General features: G+C 38.9%; 3 protein-coding genes across 8 annotated transcripts; 2 read left to right on the forward strand and 1 right to left on the reverse strand.

The window, feature by feature from the left end:
* The first annotated feature begins 2,564 nt into the window (after positions 1–2,564).
* On the forward strand, positions 2,565–15,052 carry LOC139767889 (ras GTPase-activating-like protein IQGAP1). Of its 4 annotated transcripts, XM_071697585.1 has the most exons (19): positions 6,626–6,764; positions 7,279–7,369; positions 7,514–7,748; positions 7,845–7,989; positions 8,129–8,286; positions 8,358–8,492; positions 8,593–8,677; positions 8,788–8,879; positions 8,967–9,132; positions 9,205–9,368; positions 9,501–9,635; positions 9,717–9,873; positions 9,965–10,210; positions 10,322–10,485; positions 10,567–10,713; positions 10,790–11,152; positions 11,235–11,399; positions 11,479–11,592; positions 11,667–15,052. In XM_071697585.1, exons 1-19 carry the CDS (start codon positions 6,725–6,727, stop codon positions 13,842–13,844), a joined length of 4,980 nt encoding a protein of 1,659 aa, XP_071553686.1. In that variant the 5' UTR covers positions 6,626–6,724; the 3' UTR covers positions 13,845–15,052. The 4 variants fall into 4 exon arrangements, 1 of the variants encoding a protein (XP_071553686.1); XR_011717241.1 differs by lacking the exons at positions 6,626–6,764; positions 7,279–7,369; positions 7,514–7,748; ... (14 more) ...; positions 11,479–11,592; positions 11,667–15,052 and adding exons at positions 2,565–2,943; positions 3,043–3,167; positions 3,420–3,542; positions 5,958–6,092; XR_011717239.1 differs by lacking the exons at positions 6,626–6,764; positions 7,279–7,369; positions 7,514–7,748; ... (14 more) ...; positions 11,479–11,592; positions 11,667–15,052 and adding exons at positions 2,565–2,943; positions 3,043–3,167; positions 3,420–5,340; positions 5,633–5,832.
* On the reverse strand, positions 3,665–6,183 carry LOC139767895 (cytochrome P450 6k1-like). 3 transcript variants are annotated; one of them, XM_071697593.1, is made up of 5 exons: positions 5,931–6,183; positions 5,556–5,749; positions 5,022–5,322; positions 4,769–4,905; positions 3,665–4,531 (listed from the first exon to the last, which is right to left on the reverse strand). In XM_071697593.1, exons 1-5 carry the CDS (start codon positions 6,181–6,183, stop codon positions 4,493–4,495), a joined length of 924 nt encoding a protein of 307 aa, XP_071553694.1. In that variant the 3' UTR covers positions 3,665–4,492. The 3 variants fall into 3 exon arrangements, with proteins under 3 accessions (XP_071553694.1, XP_071553693.1, XP_071553695.1); XM_071697592.1 differs by having other exon boundaries at positions 3,665–4,905; XM_071697594.1 differs by having other exon boundaries at positions 3,665–4,955.
* A 370-nt stretch (positions 15,053–15,422) lies between the features above and the next one.
* Positions 15,423–17,513, forward strand: Xpac (DNA repair protein complementing XP-A cells homolog Xpac). Its single transcript, XM_071697597.1, has 6 exons — positions 15,423–15,621; positions 15,917–16,152; positions 16,322–16,433; positions 16,511–16,635; positions 16,752–17,028; positions 17,112–17,513. Exons 2-6 carry the CDS (start codon positions 15,998–16,000, stop codon positions 17,271–17,273), a joined length of 831 nt encoding a protein of 276 aa, XP_071553698.1. The 5' UTR covers positions 15,423–15,621; positions 15,917–15,997; the 3' UTR covers positions 17,274–17,513.
* The last annotated feature ends 48 nt before the right edge of the window (positions 17,514–17,561 follow it).

A 17,561-nucleotide genomic window follows, 5' to 3' on the forward strand; every position in this document is an offset into this window, starting at 1 on the left:
AGTAGTGAGCGTGTAAAAAGTAAATCCTCCTCCTGTCTGCCTTCGGCGACATCACGCTTTTCTCCAGTAGTGAGCGTGTAAAAAGTAAATCCTCCTCCTGTCTGCCTTCGGCGACATCACGCTTTTCTCCAGTAGTGAGCGTGTAAAAAGTAAATCCTCCTCCTGTCTGCCTTCGGCGACATCACGCTTTTCTCCAGTAGTGAGCGTGTAAAAAGTAAATCCTCCTCCTGTCTGCCTTCGGCGACATCACGCTTTTCTCCAGTAGTGAGCGTGTAAAAAGTAAATCCTCCTCCTGTCTGCCTTCGGCGACATCACGCTTTTCTCCAGTAGTGAGCGTGTAAAAAGTAAATCCTCCTCCTGTCTGCCTTCGGCGACATCACGCTTTTCTCCAGTAGTGAGCGTGTAAAAAGTAAATCCTCCTCCTGTCTGCCTTCGGCGACATCACGCTTTTCTCCAGTAGTGAGCGTGTAAAAAGTAAATCCTCCTCCTGTCTGCCTTCGGCGACATCACGCTTTTCTCCAGTAGTGAGCGTGTAAAAAGTAAATCCTCCTCCTGTCTGCCTTCGGCGACATCACGCTTTTCTCCAGTAGTGAGCGTGTAAAAAGTAAATCCTCCTCCTGTCTGCCTTCGGCGACATCACGCTTTTCTCCAGTAGTGAGCGTGTAAAAAGTAAATCCTCCTCCTGTCTGCCTTCGGCGACATCACGCTTTTCTCCAGTAGTGAGCGTGTAAAAAGTAAATCCTCCTCCTGTCTGCCTTCGGCGACATCACGCTTTTCTCCAGTAGTGAGCGTGTAAAAAGTAAATCCTCCTCCTGTCTGCCTTCGGCGACATCACGCTTTTCTCCAGTAGTGAGCGTGTAAAAAGTAAATCCTCCTCCTGTCTGCCTTCGGCGACATCACGCTTTTCTCCAGTAGTGAGCGTGTAAAAAGTAAATCCTCCTCCTGTCTGCCTTCGGCGACATCACGCTTTTCTCCAGTAGTGAGCGTGTAAAAAGTAAATCCTCCTCCTGTCTGCCTTCGGCGACATCACGCTTTTCTCCAGTAGTGAGCGTGTAAAAAGTAAATCCTCCTCCTGTCTGCCTTCGGCGACATCACGCTTTTCTCCAGTAGTGAGCGTGTAAAAAGTAAATCCTCCTCCTGTCTGCCTTCGGCGACATCACGCTTTTCTCCAGTAGTGAGCGTGTAAAAAGTAAATCCTCCTCCTGTCTGCCTTCGGCGACATCACGCTTTTCTCCAGTAGTGAGCGTGTAAAAAGTAAATCCTCCTCCTGTCTGCCTTCGGCGACATCACGCTTTTCTCCAGTAGTGAGCGTGTAAAAAGTAAATCCTCCTCCTGTCTGCCTTCGGCGACATCACGCTTTTCTCCAGTAGTGAGCGTGTAAAAAGTAAATCCTCCTCCTGTCTGCCTTCGGCGACATCACGCTTTTCTCCAGTAGTGAGCGTGTAAAAAGTAAATCCTCCTCCTGTCTGCCTTCGGCGACATCACGCTTTTCTCCAGTAGTGAGCGTGTAAAAAGTAAATCCTCCTCCTGTCTGCCTTCGGCGACATCACGCTTTTCTCCAGTAGTGAGCGTGTAAAAAGTAAATCCTCCTCCTGTCTGCCTTCGGCGACATCACGCTTTTCTCCAGTAGTGAGCGTGTAAAAAGTAAATCCTCCTCCTGTCTGCCTTCGGCGACATCACGCTTTTCTCCAGTAGTGAGCGTGTAAAAAGTAAATCCTCCTCCTGTCTGCCTTCGGCGACATCACGCTTTTCTCCAGTAGTGAGCGTGTAAAAAGTAAATCCTCCTCCTGTCTGCCTTCGGCGACATCACGCTTTTCTCCAGTAGTGAGCGTGTAAAAAGTAAATCCTCCTCCTGTCTGCCTTCGGCGACATCACGCTTTTCTCCAGTAGTGAGCGTGTAAAAAGTAAATCCTCCTCCTGTCTGCCTTCGGCGACATCACGCTTTTCTCCAGTAGTGAGCGTGTAAAAAGTAAATCCTCCTCCTGTCTGCCTTCGGCGACATCACGCTTTTCTCCAGTAGTGAGCGTGTAAAAAAGTAAATCCTCCTCCTGTCTGCCTTCGGCGACATCACGCTTTTCTCCAGTAGTGAGCGTGTAAAAAGTAAATCCTCCTCCTGTCTGCCTTCGGCGACATCACGCTTTTCTCAGCAGTGAGCGTGTAACAAATAAATCCTCCCCTGTCTGCCTTCGGCGACATCACGCTTTTCTCAGCAGTGAGCGTGTAACAAATAAATCCTCCCCCTGTCTGCCTTCGGCGACATCACGCTTTTCTCAGCAGTGAGCGTGTAACAAATAAATCCTCCCCCTGTCTGCCTTCGGCGACATCACGCTTTTCTCAGCAGTGAGCGTGTAATAAATAAATCCTCTGTTAGGGTCACTCGTGGTGGTTTTAGCCGGTAGGCTGCGGGGAAATGGCGGAACTTTAATGTTCTGCTCTCCGCAGAATCCGGCACTCCCCCCGCCCCGCCCCGGGGAAGGGGGAGTCTTCCTCCCGAAAGGGGGGTCACTGGTCACTCAAACCCCGGAAGAATGGAGGCACTCCCCGACCAGTGGTGCTCCCCGATCGGTGGCACAGCCACCGTGACTGGTTGCCACTGCTGACGGGTTGCCTCCAGGACGTCGTGGGGATTCCAGTGATGGAAGATTTCCACCACGTAAAAAAAAAAAAAAAAAAAAAGGGACCTAGTTAAAACGCAGGTAGGGAATAATTTTTAATTCCTTTCAGCAATTACATTTCCATTAAGCGAGAAAAGTCAAGAAACATTTTGACTATATTGCAAAAACGTTGTAAAATTAATGCAATATAGCTGAAATGCTTCTTGATTTTTCTTGCTTAAGGGATGAAGTCACACTGCATTGCCACGAGTCTCAATGTGGCTCGAGACTCCTATCTGACCCGGAGGTGGGGGTGGATTTTGCGGCCGGAACAGCATGAAAGAAAGTGGTGAGTGTAATTGATTTTCACGTACTATGTCACTTATGTCCAAAAATTTTCTATCTCTTCTGTCTTTACTTAATCGAATCGTTCATTTGAATGTTTCAGAAAATAACGACGCAGAAGGTGACATCGGAGCAGCGAGGGAATCCTGCGTAGCTGACATTCCGAGCACTCTGAGAGGAGGAGGAGGCCTAGGATAGGCATCGGGCATCGGCGTACCAACACTTCTGGTAAGTGTTACTTTTTATTTTTTTTTAAGATATAGAATCCCTCTTTGTGCTTATTCAGTTCTTACATTAAACCGTGTTTCGGAATTTAAATTAGTAAAAAGAAATATTTTGAAAAATTTGATTCAAGTTGATTCTAACGTAGAAACCTTTTTCGAAGAAGTAATTTAAAATATAATATTACTCTGAATAACGAATAAGATGTTCGATTCGCGTGACACGTATTTAATCGATTCGATTATTTTTATGTTACAGAAAATGTCCACGCGGGAAGGAGCAACGTTGCTTCGCATCGAGGGAACACGAGGGACATCCCGAGCAGCCTGAGAGGAGGTGGAGGCCAGGGAGAGGCATCAGGCGCCGGCGGAACAACATGCGGTAAATATAATTGGTTTATATATATTGTGTTTCGCGGAAAGTTTAATTAATCGGTTTTTCAATCGAATAGTAGGTTTACCATTTGCGGTTAGGAAATATAAATAATGTTCTCTTCTCATAAATATTTGATCACGACTATTTATTATACTGTATTTTTGTCCTCGCGTTATTATTTGTTTTTCAGTTCTGTCCAAGGTCTCGTCTGTAATCGTAAGTTCATTGAATGTTGTGTCTATATCTTCTTCACTGTCGCTGTCTCCTTCTTCCTCACTTCGTTCTACCTCCTCTTCTTCCTCGGAGTCGCCATCGTCAGTAACTTGATCTTCCTGGTCGTCTTTCGGTTTGTCGTCGTTGGTTCTTTCCTCTGTAATTTTCGTGTGGTCCTCGCAATAATTTACATGCGTAGGCTTATTTTGATAAATCTCATAATTTTCACAATCTCCTGTTAAACTATTTAGTATTTCTAAAAGATTAGATGGTACAGTTATTTGTGAATTTAAAGTATTTATATTTTCATTGTCGCTAATTAAAGAATTCATGTCATTGTTGTTAATGTTTTCTAAGGATGTTTCTATTTCAAGTGTTTCGTTTTGAGTGTTATTTATAATGTTTGACGATTCTAAAGGTGAAGATTCAGTATTATTTATCTGATTTATTGGATCATTGTGCATTTCTAAAGATTCATTATTATTTATCTGATTTATTGAATTATTGTGTATTTCTGCATGGACTATGTGTTCAATAAACGGCGGTTCTTCTAATTTTTTCTTAGTAAAAGGTATGCTTTCTCCTTCCGATTTCTCTGCATTACGTGTTTGCATTCCTGTAACTACCGGCTCTGGTTCTTCTATCATCATTCCCCTTCTTGGCGAAACTGGCAAAGGTTTAGGATTAGCATTTCTTTGTCTTGCTTCATCATCTTCTGGGCACTCTTCTATTAATTTTTATATTTAATCATACAGATTTCTTATCAAAACACTGATTGCGTCCTTAAAGTAAAAGGATAATTGTATATTTATTTTAACTAAAAACGTATTTTGTTCTAAATAACATTAGTATTAACCCTTTAGGGGCCACACATCGATCCCGTTCGTCCCTGATGAAAGTTTTTTACTTTCTTTTAGTTTTTTATTTTTTTTAGTTTTTTTAGTTTTCTTTTTTGACTGTACATAATTATGTACACAGCCCGCTAAAGGGTTAATTTTCTGGACCTTGAGATATAATACATTGTTTAATGGCACTGTCATGGGTCCTCTTGGATCAATTTTTACTGGTATCGAAGTTTTCTCGCACCGTGTCACCTTGTATTTACTCAATATTATAAGCAGGACTAACCTCGTTTGAACAAGTCCGAATTTCTCGGCTACAAAATATATAAGTGTATGTAGTCTATATTATGTTGATGAAGAAGAACTGAAGAAATATGTATTAATATCTTAATGTAGGATATAGAGATTATATTAAAATCGATTTTCTTACCCATACAAAAACGTTCGCCTCTTCCGAATGGGATATAGACGTCTTCCGGTATGTTACGTTTGTTCCTCTCGTTAAATCGCTCCGGATCAAATATATTAGGATTGCGGAAATATTTTGAATCATAGTGTAGGCCAAGTAACGAAACGTAAACCGGCGTACCCTCCTCAATTACGAGATTGTGCTCCGGCACTTCATAATTTTTCTTAGCCATGTAATTTAGGAATCCCAATGGCGGGTACATTCTCAAAGTTTCTGAGACCACCATATCGAGATACGGTAATGACAGTGAGTTTGGCTCCATCTGGTAATAATAAACAAGGTATAAAAATAATTTTTCATTCAAATTATAATTACAAATAGTCAAATAAGACTTTATCTTGATTTTTAGTTCATTTTCTGTGACTTAAAATATATTTTCTTTGCATTATAAGCCATAAATGTATATACAATTAAATTTAAAAATATATATCACTAAAAATAATTTACAAAAATAAAAAAATTACGAAAGAGACTCAGCGGATGATAGTCGCATACCATGCTATGTGTAACTCTTCCATTGGATTTCTTCAGTACCTCGAGTATTTCATTTCTTAGAGTGTTCTGAATTTTAGGTTGCAATGCGAGTTCATACAACGCGAAGGCCACAGTCGTTGAGATGGTTTCAAAACCAAATAAGAAGAAACTAGATGCTTGTGCCAAAAGATCATCTTCTTCGACATGTTCAAGTCCTGAAATTTAATTTATCTATAAAGTTCTAAAAGCTTTTGATACTTGCCGTGAATAAATTCGTTTCTCATGATTATTGATCAAACATGACGGTTACTCTGATTTTGTTATCGCAAGCCGTTATGTTACACATCTTTATTTATTCTTTTATATAAATTATGTCAACGTAATTATTTGGCTTACTGAAATTTTCAATGTATCTCCATCCAGGATCATTCCACTTGATGTCGACTAGAATATCGATGAGGTCGTATCTCTTATAATGGCGCGGGTGAGGATACGGAGGATACTCAGATTCGTCCCATTCCGATATATAACTACGGCGATCCAGCATTGTCTCCCAGAAAATTTTGCGCATAAAATCGGTTGTCTTCTTACCAAACACTTTTAGTTTAAGAAAACGAGTTAGATTTGGTAGGAAGAATATTGCGAGCATCTTCCAGGTGCGCCTATAATTATTTTCTAACATCGTAGATTTTTCATATTAGATTTCGAAACACCTTTATTTAACTACAATTAATAATATTTTGAAAAAATAATTTTTGAAAAAAATGTTTTAATTTTTTAATTTCTCAATGTATCTAATATTGACTTTTATATTACTAATTGTAAGTGTAGAATTAATAATAAAGAATTACTGAGCGTTTATTTACTGAGCTGTGCTTTTTCCGCTGAAACGCACAGTTAATTCCAATAAAACGAACAAACTTGATATCTAACCGCGGGAGAAGATAGCGCATTTACACGAATCACGTCACATCTACATATTCGCGCGACGTTTATGGTCGAGGTATCGCGATTCGAGAATTTCGAGTACCGTTCGTTTCGCATGGTTGTTAGCACTGATGATCGGCACTGCCACCTGCCACGCCGGATAATAAATTTGAATTTGGGAGAGTGTAACGTACCGCTCGATGTTTTTCACCTGTTGCTCTCGGTTTTTCGTGTGACAGCGCGTGTCCGCGTTATTTCCCAGGATGGTAAACGTGACTGGCATTTTGACAAGGGATAGAAAAGGTGAGGAACCGCCCGCGTTGTTTTATCGTATCTGATTAATAGTGGATACGCGTCTACTAGCGAACGTATCGCGGACCTCTGTCATCTTGTCGACGCACGTCGAACTCTCGAGCGTCCGTAACTAAATTATTAGATAATTTGTTAATTTACGCACGTATATAATTTATTATAATTTTGCACGTGCGCATCTCGTATATACGATTAAGTTTGAAAGTAGTGGAACGGATGGCGTATCTCCGACAAAATATTTTTACGATTAGGTTTGTTTGTTTATTTTTTTTAATCGTTGCACTGGACTGCGCTAGAACTTTCCTTCTCGCTTTCAAATTTCAAACATATACCTATTTTACTTTAAGTGCAGAAAATAAGTATACTAGTTTAGCTACAAAGAAAAACAGACCTATTGACATTATGATGAAAAAAGTTCAAGTACTAATTATATGAGATACATTCTTATTCCACGTACTGAACATGAACTCTCGAATATTTAGAATTGTATATAAATACATTTTAGAAGACATGAGGACATCTGCGGAGGATATGGATGAGGAACGTAGGAGAGAACTGTCGTATCATTATCTCTGCCACTTGGAGGAAGCTAAGAAGTAAATATAATGCGCATACATAAATTACTACATTTAATTATCTCTTATTGATTGATTATATTTGTCTGTTATTTATCTTTATCAGAATCAAAGGATTTATATTTGTTAAGATAAAAAGATATTAGCATCACTTTTCTTCTATAGATGGATGGAAGCCTGCTTGAGGGAGCCGTTACCCCCATCGATCGAGCTGGAGGAGAATCTTCGCAATGGAGTGTATCTAGCAAAACTCGGCCACTTCATGGCACCTAATGTTTTACCGTTGAATAAAATCTACGACAGCGAACAGCGCAGATATAAAGCTGCTGGATTGCAATTTCGTCATACGGACAATATAAATTATTTTTTAAAATGCTTGGAGTCCGAGCGTCTACCGTTGGTATGTACAAAGTGGTTTTGAAATCTAATGAAAGAATATATTGTTGGTACAATATTAATGGTTAAAATAAGATAACGCAAAATTTGCCTTTTACAGACATTCCTGCCAGAAACGACAGACATATACGACAAGAAGAATATGCCGCGACTGATATATTGCATCCATGCTCTTAGCAAGCATTTATTTAAATATGGAAAAGCGCCACCAATGTCAGATTTGTATGGAAAAGTCAATTTCTCTGGTATGTACTTTTCTACAATACCGTCTAGAAAATGCAGAGATATTAAATATGAAATGATTGAAATGCATTTTGGATATCTATTTCTTTTACACTTTTGGGAGATATATTATTCTTATATATTTATATTACATTTTTTCAGAGGAAGAAATCGATACCGTTACTAAAGAACTGAAAAAACAAGGTATTCAAATGCCTGCCTTTCAAAAAATAGGAGGTCTATTGACTAACAGCATTACTACGGATACAGCCACTCTTCACGACGCTGTCGTCACAATTAATCAAGCTGTGATAGATAATGTATATGTCTGTTTTATTTCGTCTAGAAAGCAACTTTGCGTGGTAATACCAACTGAATTGTGTATTTTCAGGATAACGACAAAATTTTACAAAAGCTTCAAAGTAAAGAGATGCAGTTAAGTAATGTTGAACCTGCTTACATAGAAAAGTATAGTAAGGCATTGGCGGAAGCTAAAGCTGCGAAAACAGAAGCGGCACTTAACAAGGTATTGTTAATTTGATTGTATTACATAATTTTGCATGCTCACATTTAAATACTTTCATTGATCTTTCAATTTATACAATTTTTCAATTTATGCTGTTTAGTCCCTTAACGACAGCTACGTAGCAGATGAATACGATGAATTATTAACACAAGCAGAAATACAAGGACACGTCAATTATGTAAATGGTAAATAAATCAAATTAATGTGTCAAATTTTTTGATGATTATAAAATTATGTTCGGTTTAACTTATAAAAAAAGATATATAAACTTATTGTGATGAAATATATATTTCAGCTTCCTGCGCACTGGAAGTCATTGCTTCGTCTTTGTCTCATGACAATGCTCAAATAATAGCTGCTTTGGAAGTGCCAGTATTATCTTTCAAGGTATAGCAGAAAGCATTCTTTTGTTGCATATAATGTAATAACTATTAAAAATTTTGATCATAACGTCACGTGTATATTGTTTTACAGAATATATTTTCTGAAAATGTTGAAGATTATAAAGAACAACTAATGCTGATGTTGGATAAATTCGAGTGGAGTGGCATATATCCATCTGAAAGCATTCAGTACTGGACCGATACATTTCAGAATGCTATTGACAAAGGAAACGAGAACGCACAACAACGTCGCAAACGTTAATATTATTTAATTAAATTTACTGTATAATTTTCAGACGGATATAAGCTGCTATTCTCATTTGTTACAGGAGAGGAGGCTGTCGAACGTCTAAATATGGCTTTAGAATCTGCGGACAAAGAAAAGTTTTATGAGATCTTGCAAACCCCGTGTCTAGAAATCTCTCACTACATCAATGAATTTGCACTTCCGTTGTATTATCAGGAGATGAAAGAAGATCGTATAGACTCTGAGGTAAGATTATCTACGCTATACTGTGTTTTATTACATTTCTTGGAAATTTAAAAGCTATAACTCTTTTGAAAGTAGATTTTATTTATATTTATATTTATCAACTTTACCGATTATTTTTTTTCTTTTTGATAGACCAATATCACTTATGATGACATAATCGCCTGTATATCTGTCTTATCCGCTATTGCTGCTATTACCAAAGCAGTGGACACAGGAAATCCAGATTTCGTGTATGAAAAGCTATTGAATCCTGACGCACATTTAACTGTAGGTATAGCAACAATCTACAATTATTTTTTCACTGCTATAGAAATAAATTGTTTTAACATATTGCTGTAAACGCTACAGGAACTAGATGAATTTAATAAAGTAAAGTATGCTCAAGAACTAACGACAGCTCGGCAAGTGAAGCTAAGAGCGTCTGAAGAATGTTCTATATTAACTTACAGCGATATTCAAAGGTGCATCGATTCGGTAAACGAACAGTGTGATGAAGGTTTTGAAGGTATAATAAAAATGCTGCATAAATCGAATAATTATATTTAAATATTGCAACTATTAAATTAATATAATGATAATTACTTTCGTGTAAACAGTTATACAGATTTTGCAACAAATTAATCGAGGCGTGGCGACGAACGACCATGAGGGTATGATGAAAGCCTTAAAAATGATTACCGAGAAGTTCGATATACCTATATATCCGTACGACGCACCGTTTTATTTGAAACTACTCAAGAAACGTTTACTTGAGAAAGAATCTGACGGATCTGAACTATGGCTGGATGATGTCAAAACTGTAGCGAAGACGGTGACATCAGAGATCGAGGAAATGCAAGAAAGTATGTCACATGGTTTTGAACGTATTTTCTGTCGTTTTTGAACATAATAAATTAGACAATTGATCTTAACAAATACTCAAATGATTCTTATTTATTTACAATGTGTTACAGTGGTAGTGTTTTTGTGCGACATCAACACGTATGTGGAAAACGATAGTCTGATAGAAACTCTCAACTGCCTGGAAACGTTTGGTATACCTGAAAAATTTAAAGGGTTTAGTGAAGAATGTCAAGAGCGATGTTTTCTGGAATTGCGGCAGTTACTGAAGCGGAAGGTAGAGCACTTTTTTTAAAATGGAGAATGTATAATATATGCTTTGTTATAGACGTTATTTAAAGTTTTGTTTGTACTGTAGCGTGAAATATACAATTGCCCATATGTTTGCTATACTACCAATAAAGGAAATAAAATTTATATCGATTTGAAAGGCGGAAAATATGCATGGGAGCGTCCGATAGGTTTTACGAAGACTCATCATCATCTCACCATAGATGATATAAATGTATGTATGGGTTTTCTCAAAGTATCGTGCCTAATTAAAAGTACACATTAATAATAATTTATTTTTACGTTTATAGGAAACAATTAAATCTATTATAGCAGAGAAACGTGAAGAAGATTATATGATGTACGATGAAGAATTACTTGCTAAATTTCAAGCTTGTATTAGAGGATACTTGTTGCGGAAACAGATCGCCGACAGATACGCTTATTTCGACGATAATTTGAGAAAAATTATCATGATACAAGCGTGGTGGAGGGGCATTAGGCAACGAAAACAGTATCGTAAACTGTTGCAAAAAAGGAGAAAAACTATGTTACAACATCAGAGTAAATCCTTAAATGCAAAAACAAATAAGGATGATAAGTCATGTCATAGTAAATTATCAAACGCAAGAACAAACGACAAGAATGATAGATTAAGTCGATATAAAAGACACGTAAGCTTGAACCTTTGAATATTTTAATTGCATTTTTTATCAGTAATTTCTTCCATAAAATTTCATATTTTCTATTACATAGGAGGATAAGATAATTAAGATACAAGCTCTGTGGCGTGGCCGAGCATCGAGGAAAGCCTTTCGCTCTTTATTGCGCTCGGAGAAACCGTCGTTCCCCGTGGTCAGATATTTTTCAACGGTATTAGGTTTCAGCGCGGAGGATTACGACAAGGATTTAGAACTACAAGTATGATAATCTTCGTATTACTTGCATATATCTCTGTTTCTGCGTATCGAAGTTCTGCTCTTATGGCCGTTTGTTTTAGAAATTGAAGCACGAGGTCGTACAATGTATAAGGCACAATCAGAATCTATCGGAGCAACTGAATAGCATGTTCGTCAAAATAGGATTACTGATCCAGAACAGAATAGCGTTACAGGTATATTTTCTTAAATTAATCGAATATTTACAAAGTCAGAATTTTGCTAAGAAATATTTCGCGTTTCTATTTAGGATGTGGTGGCGCACGGAAAAAGTTTGGATACTCTTGCAAAGGAGAAGAACGCAGGCAAGGATCAAAACGTCTTAAGTGACATTAGTACGATGGCACATAAAGGTCTCAAATCGTTAACGAGGGAAGGTCGTAAGATGCTGGAGAGCTATCAGCACCTGTTCTACGCGTTGCAGACGAATCCACAATATTTGTCCAAGCTGTTATATTTGCCTCCTAGCAACAAGTCAAACAAGTTGTTCCTGAAGAACATCATCTTGACGTTGTTTAATTTCGGATCGAACACCCGGGAAGACTATTTACTGCTGAAACTCTTCGGTTGCGCATTGAGAGAGGAGATCAAGTGCAATTGCCATCAGCCCTCCGACGTGTTGACCGGCAAGCCTTTGGTACGCGAGATGGTGGTGAATTACGCGAAACAATTCAACGGTCAAGCGTCGTTAAAGCAGATTGTAGGTTCGTTGATCGAGAAGGTCCTGGAAGAAAAGGATCTCTGCATAGAGACGAATCCGGTAGACATATATAAGCTTTGGCGGAATCAGCTGGAAATGGAATGCGGCCAGTCTTTGGACATGCCTCATACGGTGTCTCAGGAACAAGCGCTGAAACACATCCCGGTGCAGGAATCGCTCACGAGAGCGATAAATCAATTGAAGAGAATATCCCTCGAGTTTCTCAATAGAATAACGCAGTCTCGTGATCTGATCCCTTACGGGATGCTCTACGTTTCGAAGGTCCTGTACAACACGTTGATGGACAAGTTTCCGCATGCTCCCGAGAAAGATATCCTTAAGGCGGTCGGCAATTTGATTTACTATCACTTCATCAACGCCGCGATCGTGGCACCGGACACCTTCGACATCGTCACACTGCCGGTCGACAGAACTTTGTCCTCCTGCCAGAGGAAAAATCTGGCCAGTATAGCCAAGGTGCTGCAATTCTCCACCTCGAAGAAAGGTTTCGGCGAGGAGGCACCGCACTTGGAATGTTTGAACCCGTTCATAATTGCCTGCCACGAGAAGTTCAAGGACTTCTTCCGATACTGTTGCCAAGTGGAAGACCTCGAGGAACACTTCGATATTCACGAATACACGGAGGCGACGCTTATACAGAATCCGGAGATCTGTATATCTCTGCAAGAAATATGCGACGTGCACGCTTTGATGTTGAATTATGAAGACCAGATAGCACCCGATCCGTCTGATCCTCTGCATGACTTGTTGGATGACTTGGGCCCGGCACCAACCGTGGCGTCGTTGCTCGGCATTTCTAAAGCGACGTACGATGCAAATTTGGCGCGATACAGTAAGCAGGAGGTGTGCCTGGTGCTGACCAACAAGTTCCAGGTGCCGCGAAATGACGACACGAATCTGAGCAATCTCTTCGTGAAGGCGAAGGAATTACTCGTGTCGGTTATCCCGTTCTTAAAGAAGCCGACTCTCGTGGAGTCCTTGGAGGCCACATCTTCTCCGATGAGCGTGAAACTGTTCGATTATTCGTCCGTGTCGCCAACGGTACGCGAGAGTTCGTCCATAAACGACTGCAAGATGCAATTGCGCGCGTATCTCAACAAGCTCGAGCTCGAGGGATGGGTCAGTCGCGCGGACGGTTATCAAACGATCGTGACGGCGATAGCAAGGGATATTTGCAACAAGAGCAAGTATCGCGTCGCGAGGGACAAGGAGTTGCAGGCGCTGCGGGCGACCAAGGTGCGATTGGACGAGAAGACGCGGTACTACGAGGAGCAGGTCGGATTCTACAACGAGTACATAAAGGGCTGCCTCCAGAATCTGCACACTGGAAAGAGCTCGCTTCGCGCGTGTCAGGCGACCCAGAAGGACATGTACACGCAGTGCAAACTGAGATCCAAGATGACGGTGAAGTATTCCGCGTGGAAGTTGCAGGAGAAGGGCGTGCTGATGGAGGTCGATCAGGCGTTGAGCCCGACGGAGATGAAGAACGTCATCTTCGAGATAAGCCCGACGGAGCACAGCGGCGTATTTTCTGTACGCTGCAAATTCATGGGCGTCGAGCTGGAGAAGCTCGACATCAGCATACAGGAGCTGCTCGAGCTGCAGTACGAGGGCAGACCCTGCATGGACATGTTCGGTAGAGCGAAGATCAATGTGAACCTGCTCCTGTACCTGCTGAATCGGAAGTTTTACGGCAAAAAGAGTTGAAGGAACACTGTCTCAACGTTCTTCCGGAACGGAATTCGGAACGGCGGAATCGATTCACGCGTGTTACATGTGCAATTCATTGCTAGCACAACGTGTTCAGAGCGCAAACTTGATATTTTATCACCGCGACGAGTATCGACGATTTATTACGAGTTTTTTTTTTCCGTATTTTCGAGGTCGTTTTCGAGAATATTGATACATTTTATGCGTAACATGAAGTAGGGAGAAATTCGTGAAGATTTCACTTTTCCGTCGGGGATTAAGCGAACCAGTTGTCTTATCCTCGATGACGTAAGTGCAGTTATTTACACGTGCGTCGTATACAAAAGGTCTGTTTTTTTTTCTGACTGCAAGGTATTTTCTTTCAATTTTACTCTCTTCTTCCTTCTCTCCTCCTCCTTTCTCTTCTCCTCCTGTCTCTTCTCTTCACTTCACTTTCTCCTCTTTTCACTTTCTCCTGTTTACTTTCTCGCGTAATTATGTATATTTACTTCACTTTTTGGGCAAAGAAAAAGTAGCCGGCAACAGGCCAAAAAAAGAACAGAACCAAAATTAAGTTTTTCCTCCACTTCAATGCGTCTTAAATCACAATTAAGTGTATTCTGCGATCTATTTTTAGGTACGTTTTAATTATCAAAAGTTATTCGTTAACTTGAGGTATAGCAGATCAATAATGCTTTATTATATATCTTTTCAACAATCCGGAAGATACGATACATCACATCGACTTGTCACTAGTTTTACTGACGTAACATTCTTTTTTTAAAATAATTAAGTTATTTTTAATAATTAAGTTATTCACAAGCATTACTAACACGACGAACTGTCGCCTCCCAGTAATACGTTTAACAATCCATTTATTACAGCAATCTATCTAGTCTACGATACAGCATGCGTTTTGTAAATAATCGTGTTCGCGAATATTTGAAGTACCCCAACGAATGCAACAATTATCACTTGACATCACAATTAATATAGATACGACGAGTCTGCGAATTTATTCGGTTCATGATCTATATATGCGGACTTCGAAGTGTGGATGTAAATTAGTACTAATTGTAAGTTATAATAATATTCTAAGTTATAATAGAATGGAATAAGGAAGCTTCGATTGACATTGTAATATACAGTTTCAACGCTCGAAAACAGGATGTAAAAAATCGTCAATTTTACTAAATTTTAATAAAACTTCTATCTGCCACTTTAAACGTGTTTTGTTTTCAATTTTATCGCGTGTTCTTATACAAACCTTTATTAAATTATTAACTATAAAAGAAATAAGAGATTAGCAATAAAAAAATTACTTATTTTATTTTATTTTGTCCAAATATTCTATTTGCAATGACACTAAACATTCTGGATAAATTGTAAGATTTTTTTAAGAAATATTTATATTAAAAATTAACACGCACATTACATTTATATTTTGGAGATGTTATAAATTAATATGTTATATATTTTCACGAGAAACTTTTTAATATAACGCAGCTTTTAGTTTCCGGCTATTTTTTTTTTAATTTTACGGACATACGTCTCTATAATATTATGCCCACGTGTATTTTGAAGTGCAGAAGGTGCAAGAAATCAGCTGGAAGTGCTGGAACGAACAGTTCGGCACATAACTGATGAGCTGAAAGCTTTCCCGTGTGAATAACTTAGGCCTTAATTATTTCTGTCTATATTATATTTAATATCATAACTCGTCAGTCGGACCTTTTAGTTCAATGTCGTTTTCGCTGCGTGACATAAAGTTTTAGACGGATAACTCGAAATGTCGGTGAGTAACCTCGCTATTACGGAATGCCTTTACTTTTGCATCTTGATTTCGCATCCTAATGCAATCCTAATTGTGTAACTTTTCAAACAAACATCAGCGATATGATACTTTTCGACGGTCTGTTAAAACTATCAAAAATTTTGATTTTTTTATCTAATCTATCCGGGTATTACGTTGACCCCTCTGATAAATTTGTTTACAGCCTAGATACTCAGATAAATTTCTATACACAGTATCCTCTGAATGTTTATCATCTCAAGGAATAAACAAACGATTATACATTGTTCATTTTCAGGATATAATCCTTTAAAGGCGTATAAATACATATTATTGGCACAAAACACACACGGGGATTTGATGTTTTATTTGTTAAGAAATGGCTAGTACAGCAACCGCAAATATGGAAAGTAATTCTAACAAGAATGGAGACAACACGGAGACGGAGAGGCAGCTCAAAGAGAGAGCCGAAAGAAATCGCCAGAGAGCACTCTTGTTAAGAAAATCCAAGGTTGTAGCTCATCCATATGTGAGGTGTGTGTCAAGCGTATACATGAGAGATTTGTTAATGTATTTCCCTGTAATGCAATCATCTTTTAAAGTTCAATTCTTTGATCTCAGAGTCTTGGATTTAAAATAAACCTTTTTTTCTTTAAGAATTTGATTAGATTCTTACGTGTTCTTGTTAATAATATGGTTGTAGAGAAAATGATGACTCTGTAAAAGGAAGAATGATAAAAGTACAAGGGCAGCGTGTTATCGACAGCGGTGGAGGCTTTCTGATAGAAGAAAACGATGAATTAGAACAGCAAATGGTAGCGGACACGTATATACATAATTATATACATGACATTGTTACGTTATACAATAATACACATTTATATTTATTTAGCTTAAAATTAGAACCGAGCCAGAGCCAGTTATTGGTAAATTTAACGAGTGTGAGGAGTGCCAGCAGAAATTTGGAGATTCATATCTTTTGCAAACGTTCGATCTAACTGTCTGTGATAAGTGCAGGTATGACAGCGGTGTTTGAAGTAAACGGCTTCATTTATATGGTATCTGGTTTCCTCTCCCTCATGTCTCTTGATGATGAGAAGTCGCGAATATTATACCGTTATATATCGTTTTAGGGATAAAGAGGGAAAGCACTCCTTAATCACCAAAACTGAAGCTAAACAAGAATACCTGTTGAAAGATTGCGATCTCGATCGACGGGAACCTGTGCTAAAGTATATCATGCGAAAGAATCCTCACAACGCGAATTGGGGCGAGATGAAGTTGTACCTGCATCTGCAGATAGAACAGAGGGCTTTGGAAGTTTGGGGTTCGGAAGAGGATCTGTTGAAGGAGAAGGAGGCGCGCGATGTAAAGCGGGCGGGAGCTAAGATCAAGAAATTCAATAAGAAGGTACCTAAATTTGTATAAGTGATTTAAATATGATGTCGTATATTGTTGCTAAAACAAGTTTTACGTTTTGCGGATGAGTGAAGATGAAACAGCTGCGAATGCAAGTGAGAAGTTCGTTGTACGATAAGACAACAAAAGCGTCGCACGTTCACGAGTTTGGAGAAGACACGTACAATGAGGAGGATGATACATATACGCACACTTGCACGACGTGCGATTATGAGGAAACGTACGAAAAAATGTGAATGCCCGAATATTATCATTCGCGATAGCATGAGTCAATTTGATATCACTTTATACGAGAGAGAGAGAATATGATTTTTCCTTGAATATGATCGTGTAGATGAGTCTCGAAAAAGAAATTTGTTTTTTCTCTCGAAAATTTGGATGCACGGAATATTTTGTTGATCAATGCAGTTTCGATTTATACATCTTTTTTTTATATTATTTCACGAAATAATTTAAATAAAAGATATGATAAATTATGTATTTTGTTATTAATTTTATAAGTTTTTCCCGCCATGTGAATATGT

This window comes from Temnothorax nylanderi, unplaced genomic scaffold (assembly GCF_030848795.1).
Source record: "Temnothorax nylanderi isolate EJ_2023f unplaced genomic scaffold, tnyl_v1.0 TNYL_tig0013_pilon, whole genome shotgun sequence".
NCBI lineage: Eukaryota > Metazoa > Arthropoda > Insecta > Hymenoptera > Formicidae > Temnothorax > Temnothorax nylanderi.

What these genes read in the sequence shown, in the direction of transcription:
- LOC139767895 (XM_071697592.1), bottom strand. Translation starts at nt 6,183, where the DNA reads ATGCTCGCAATATTCTTCCTACCAAATCTAACTCGTTTTCTTAAACTA. An exon ending in GAGATACATTGAAAATTTCA is followed by an intron (nt 5,750 to 5,930) that starts GTAAGCCAAATA and finishes ATTAAATTTCAG; the next exon opens with GACTTGAACATGTCGAAGAA. An exon ending in AGGCGAACGTTTTTGTATGG is followed by an intron (nt 4,906 to 5,021) that starts GTAAGAAAATCG and finishes TATATTTTGTAG; the next exon opens with CCGAGAAATTCGGACTTGTT.
- LOC139767889 (XM_071697585.1), top strand. Translation starts at nt 6,725, where the DNA reads ATGGTAAACGTGACTGGCATTTTGACAAGGGATAGAAAAG. An exon ending in CACTTGGAGGAAGCTAAGAA is followed by an intron (nt 7,370 to 7,513) that starts GTAAATATAATG and finishes TTTCTTCTATAG; the next exon opens with ATGGATGGAAGCCTGCTTGA. An exon ending in GGCAGTTACTGAAGCGGAAG is followed by an intron (nt 10,486 to 10,566) that starts GTAGAGCACTTT and finishes TTTGTACTGTAG; the next exon opens with CGTGAAATATACAATTGCCC.
- Xpac (XM_071697597.1), top strand. Translation starts at nt 15,998, where the DNA reads ATGGCTAGTACAGCAACCGCAAATATGGAAAGTAATTCTAACAAGAAT. An exon ending in ATGAATTAGAACAGCAAATG is followed by an intron (nt 16,434 to 16,510) that starts GTAGCGGACACG and finishes ATATTTATTTAG; the next exon opens with CTTAAAATTAGAACCGAGCC. An exon ending in ACTGTCTGTGATAAGTGCAG is followed by an intron (nt 16,636 to 16,751) that starts GTATGACAGCGG and finishes ATATCGTTTTAG; the next exon opens with GGATAAAGAGGGAAAGCACT.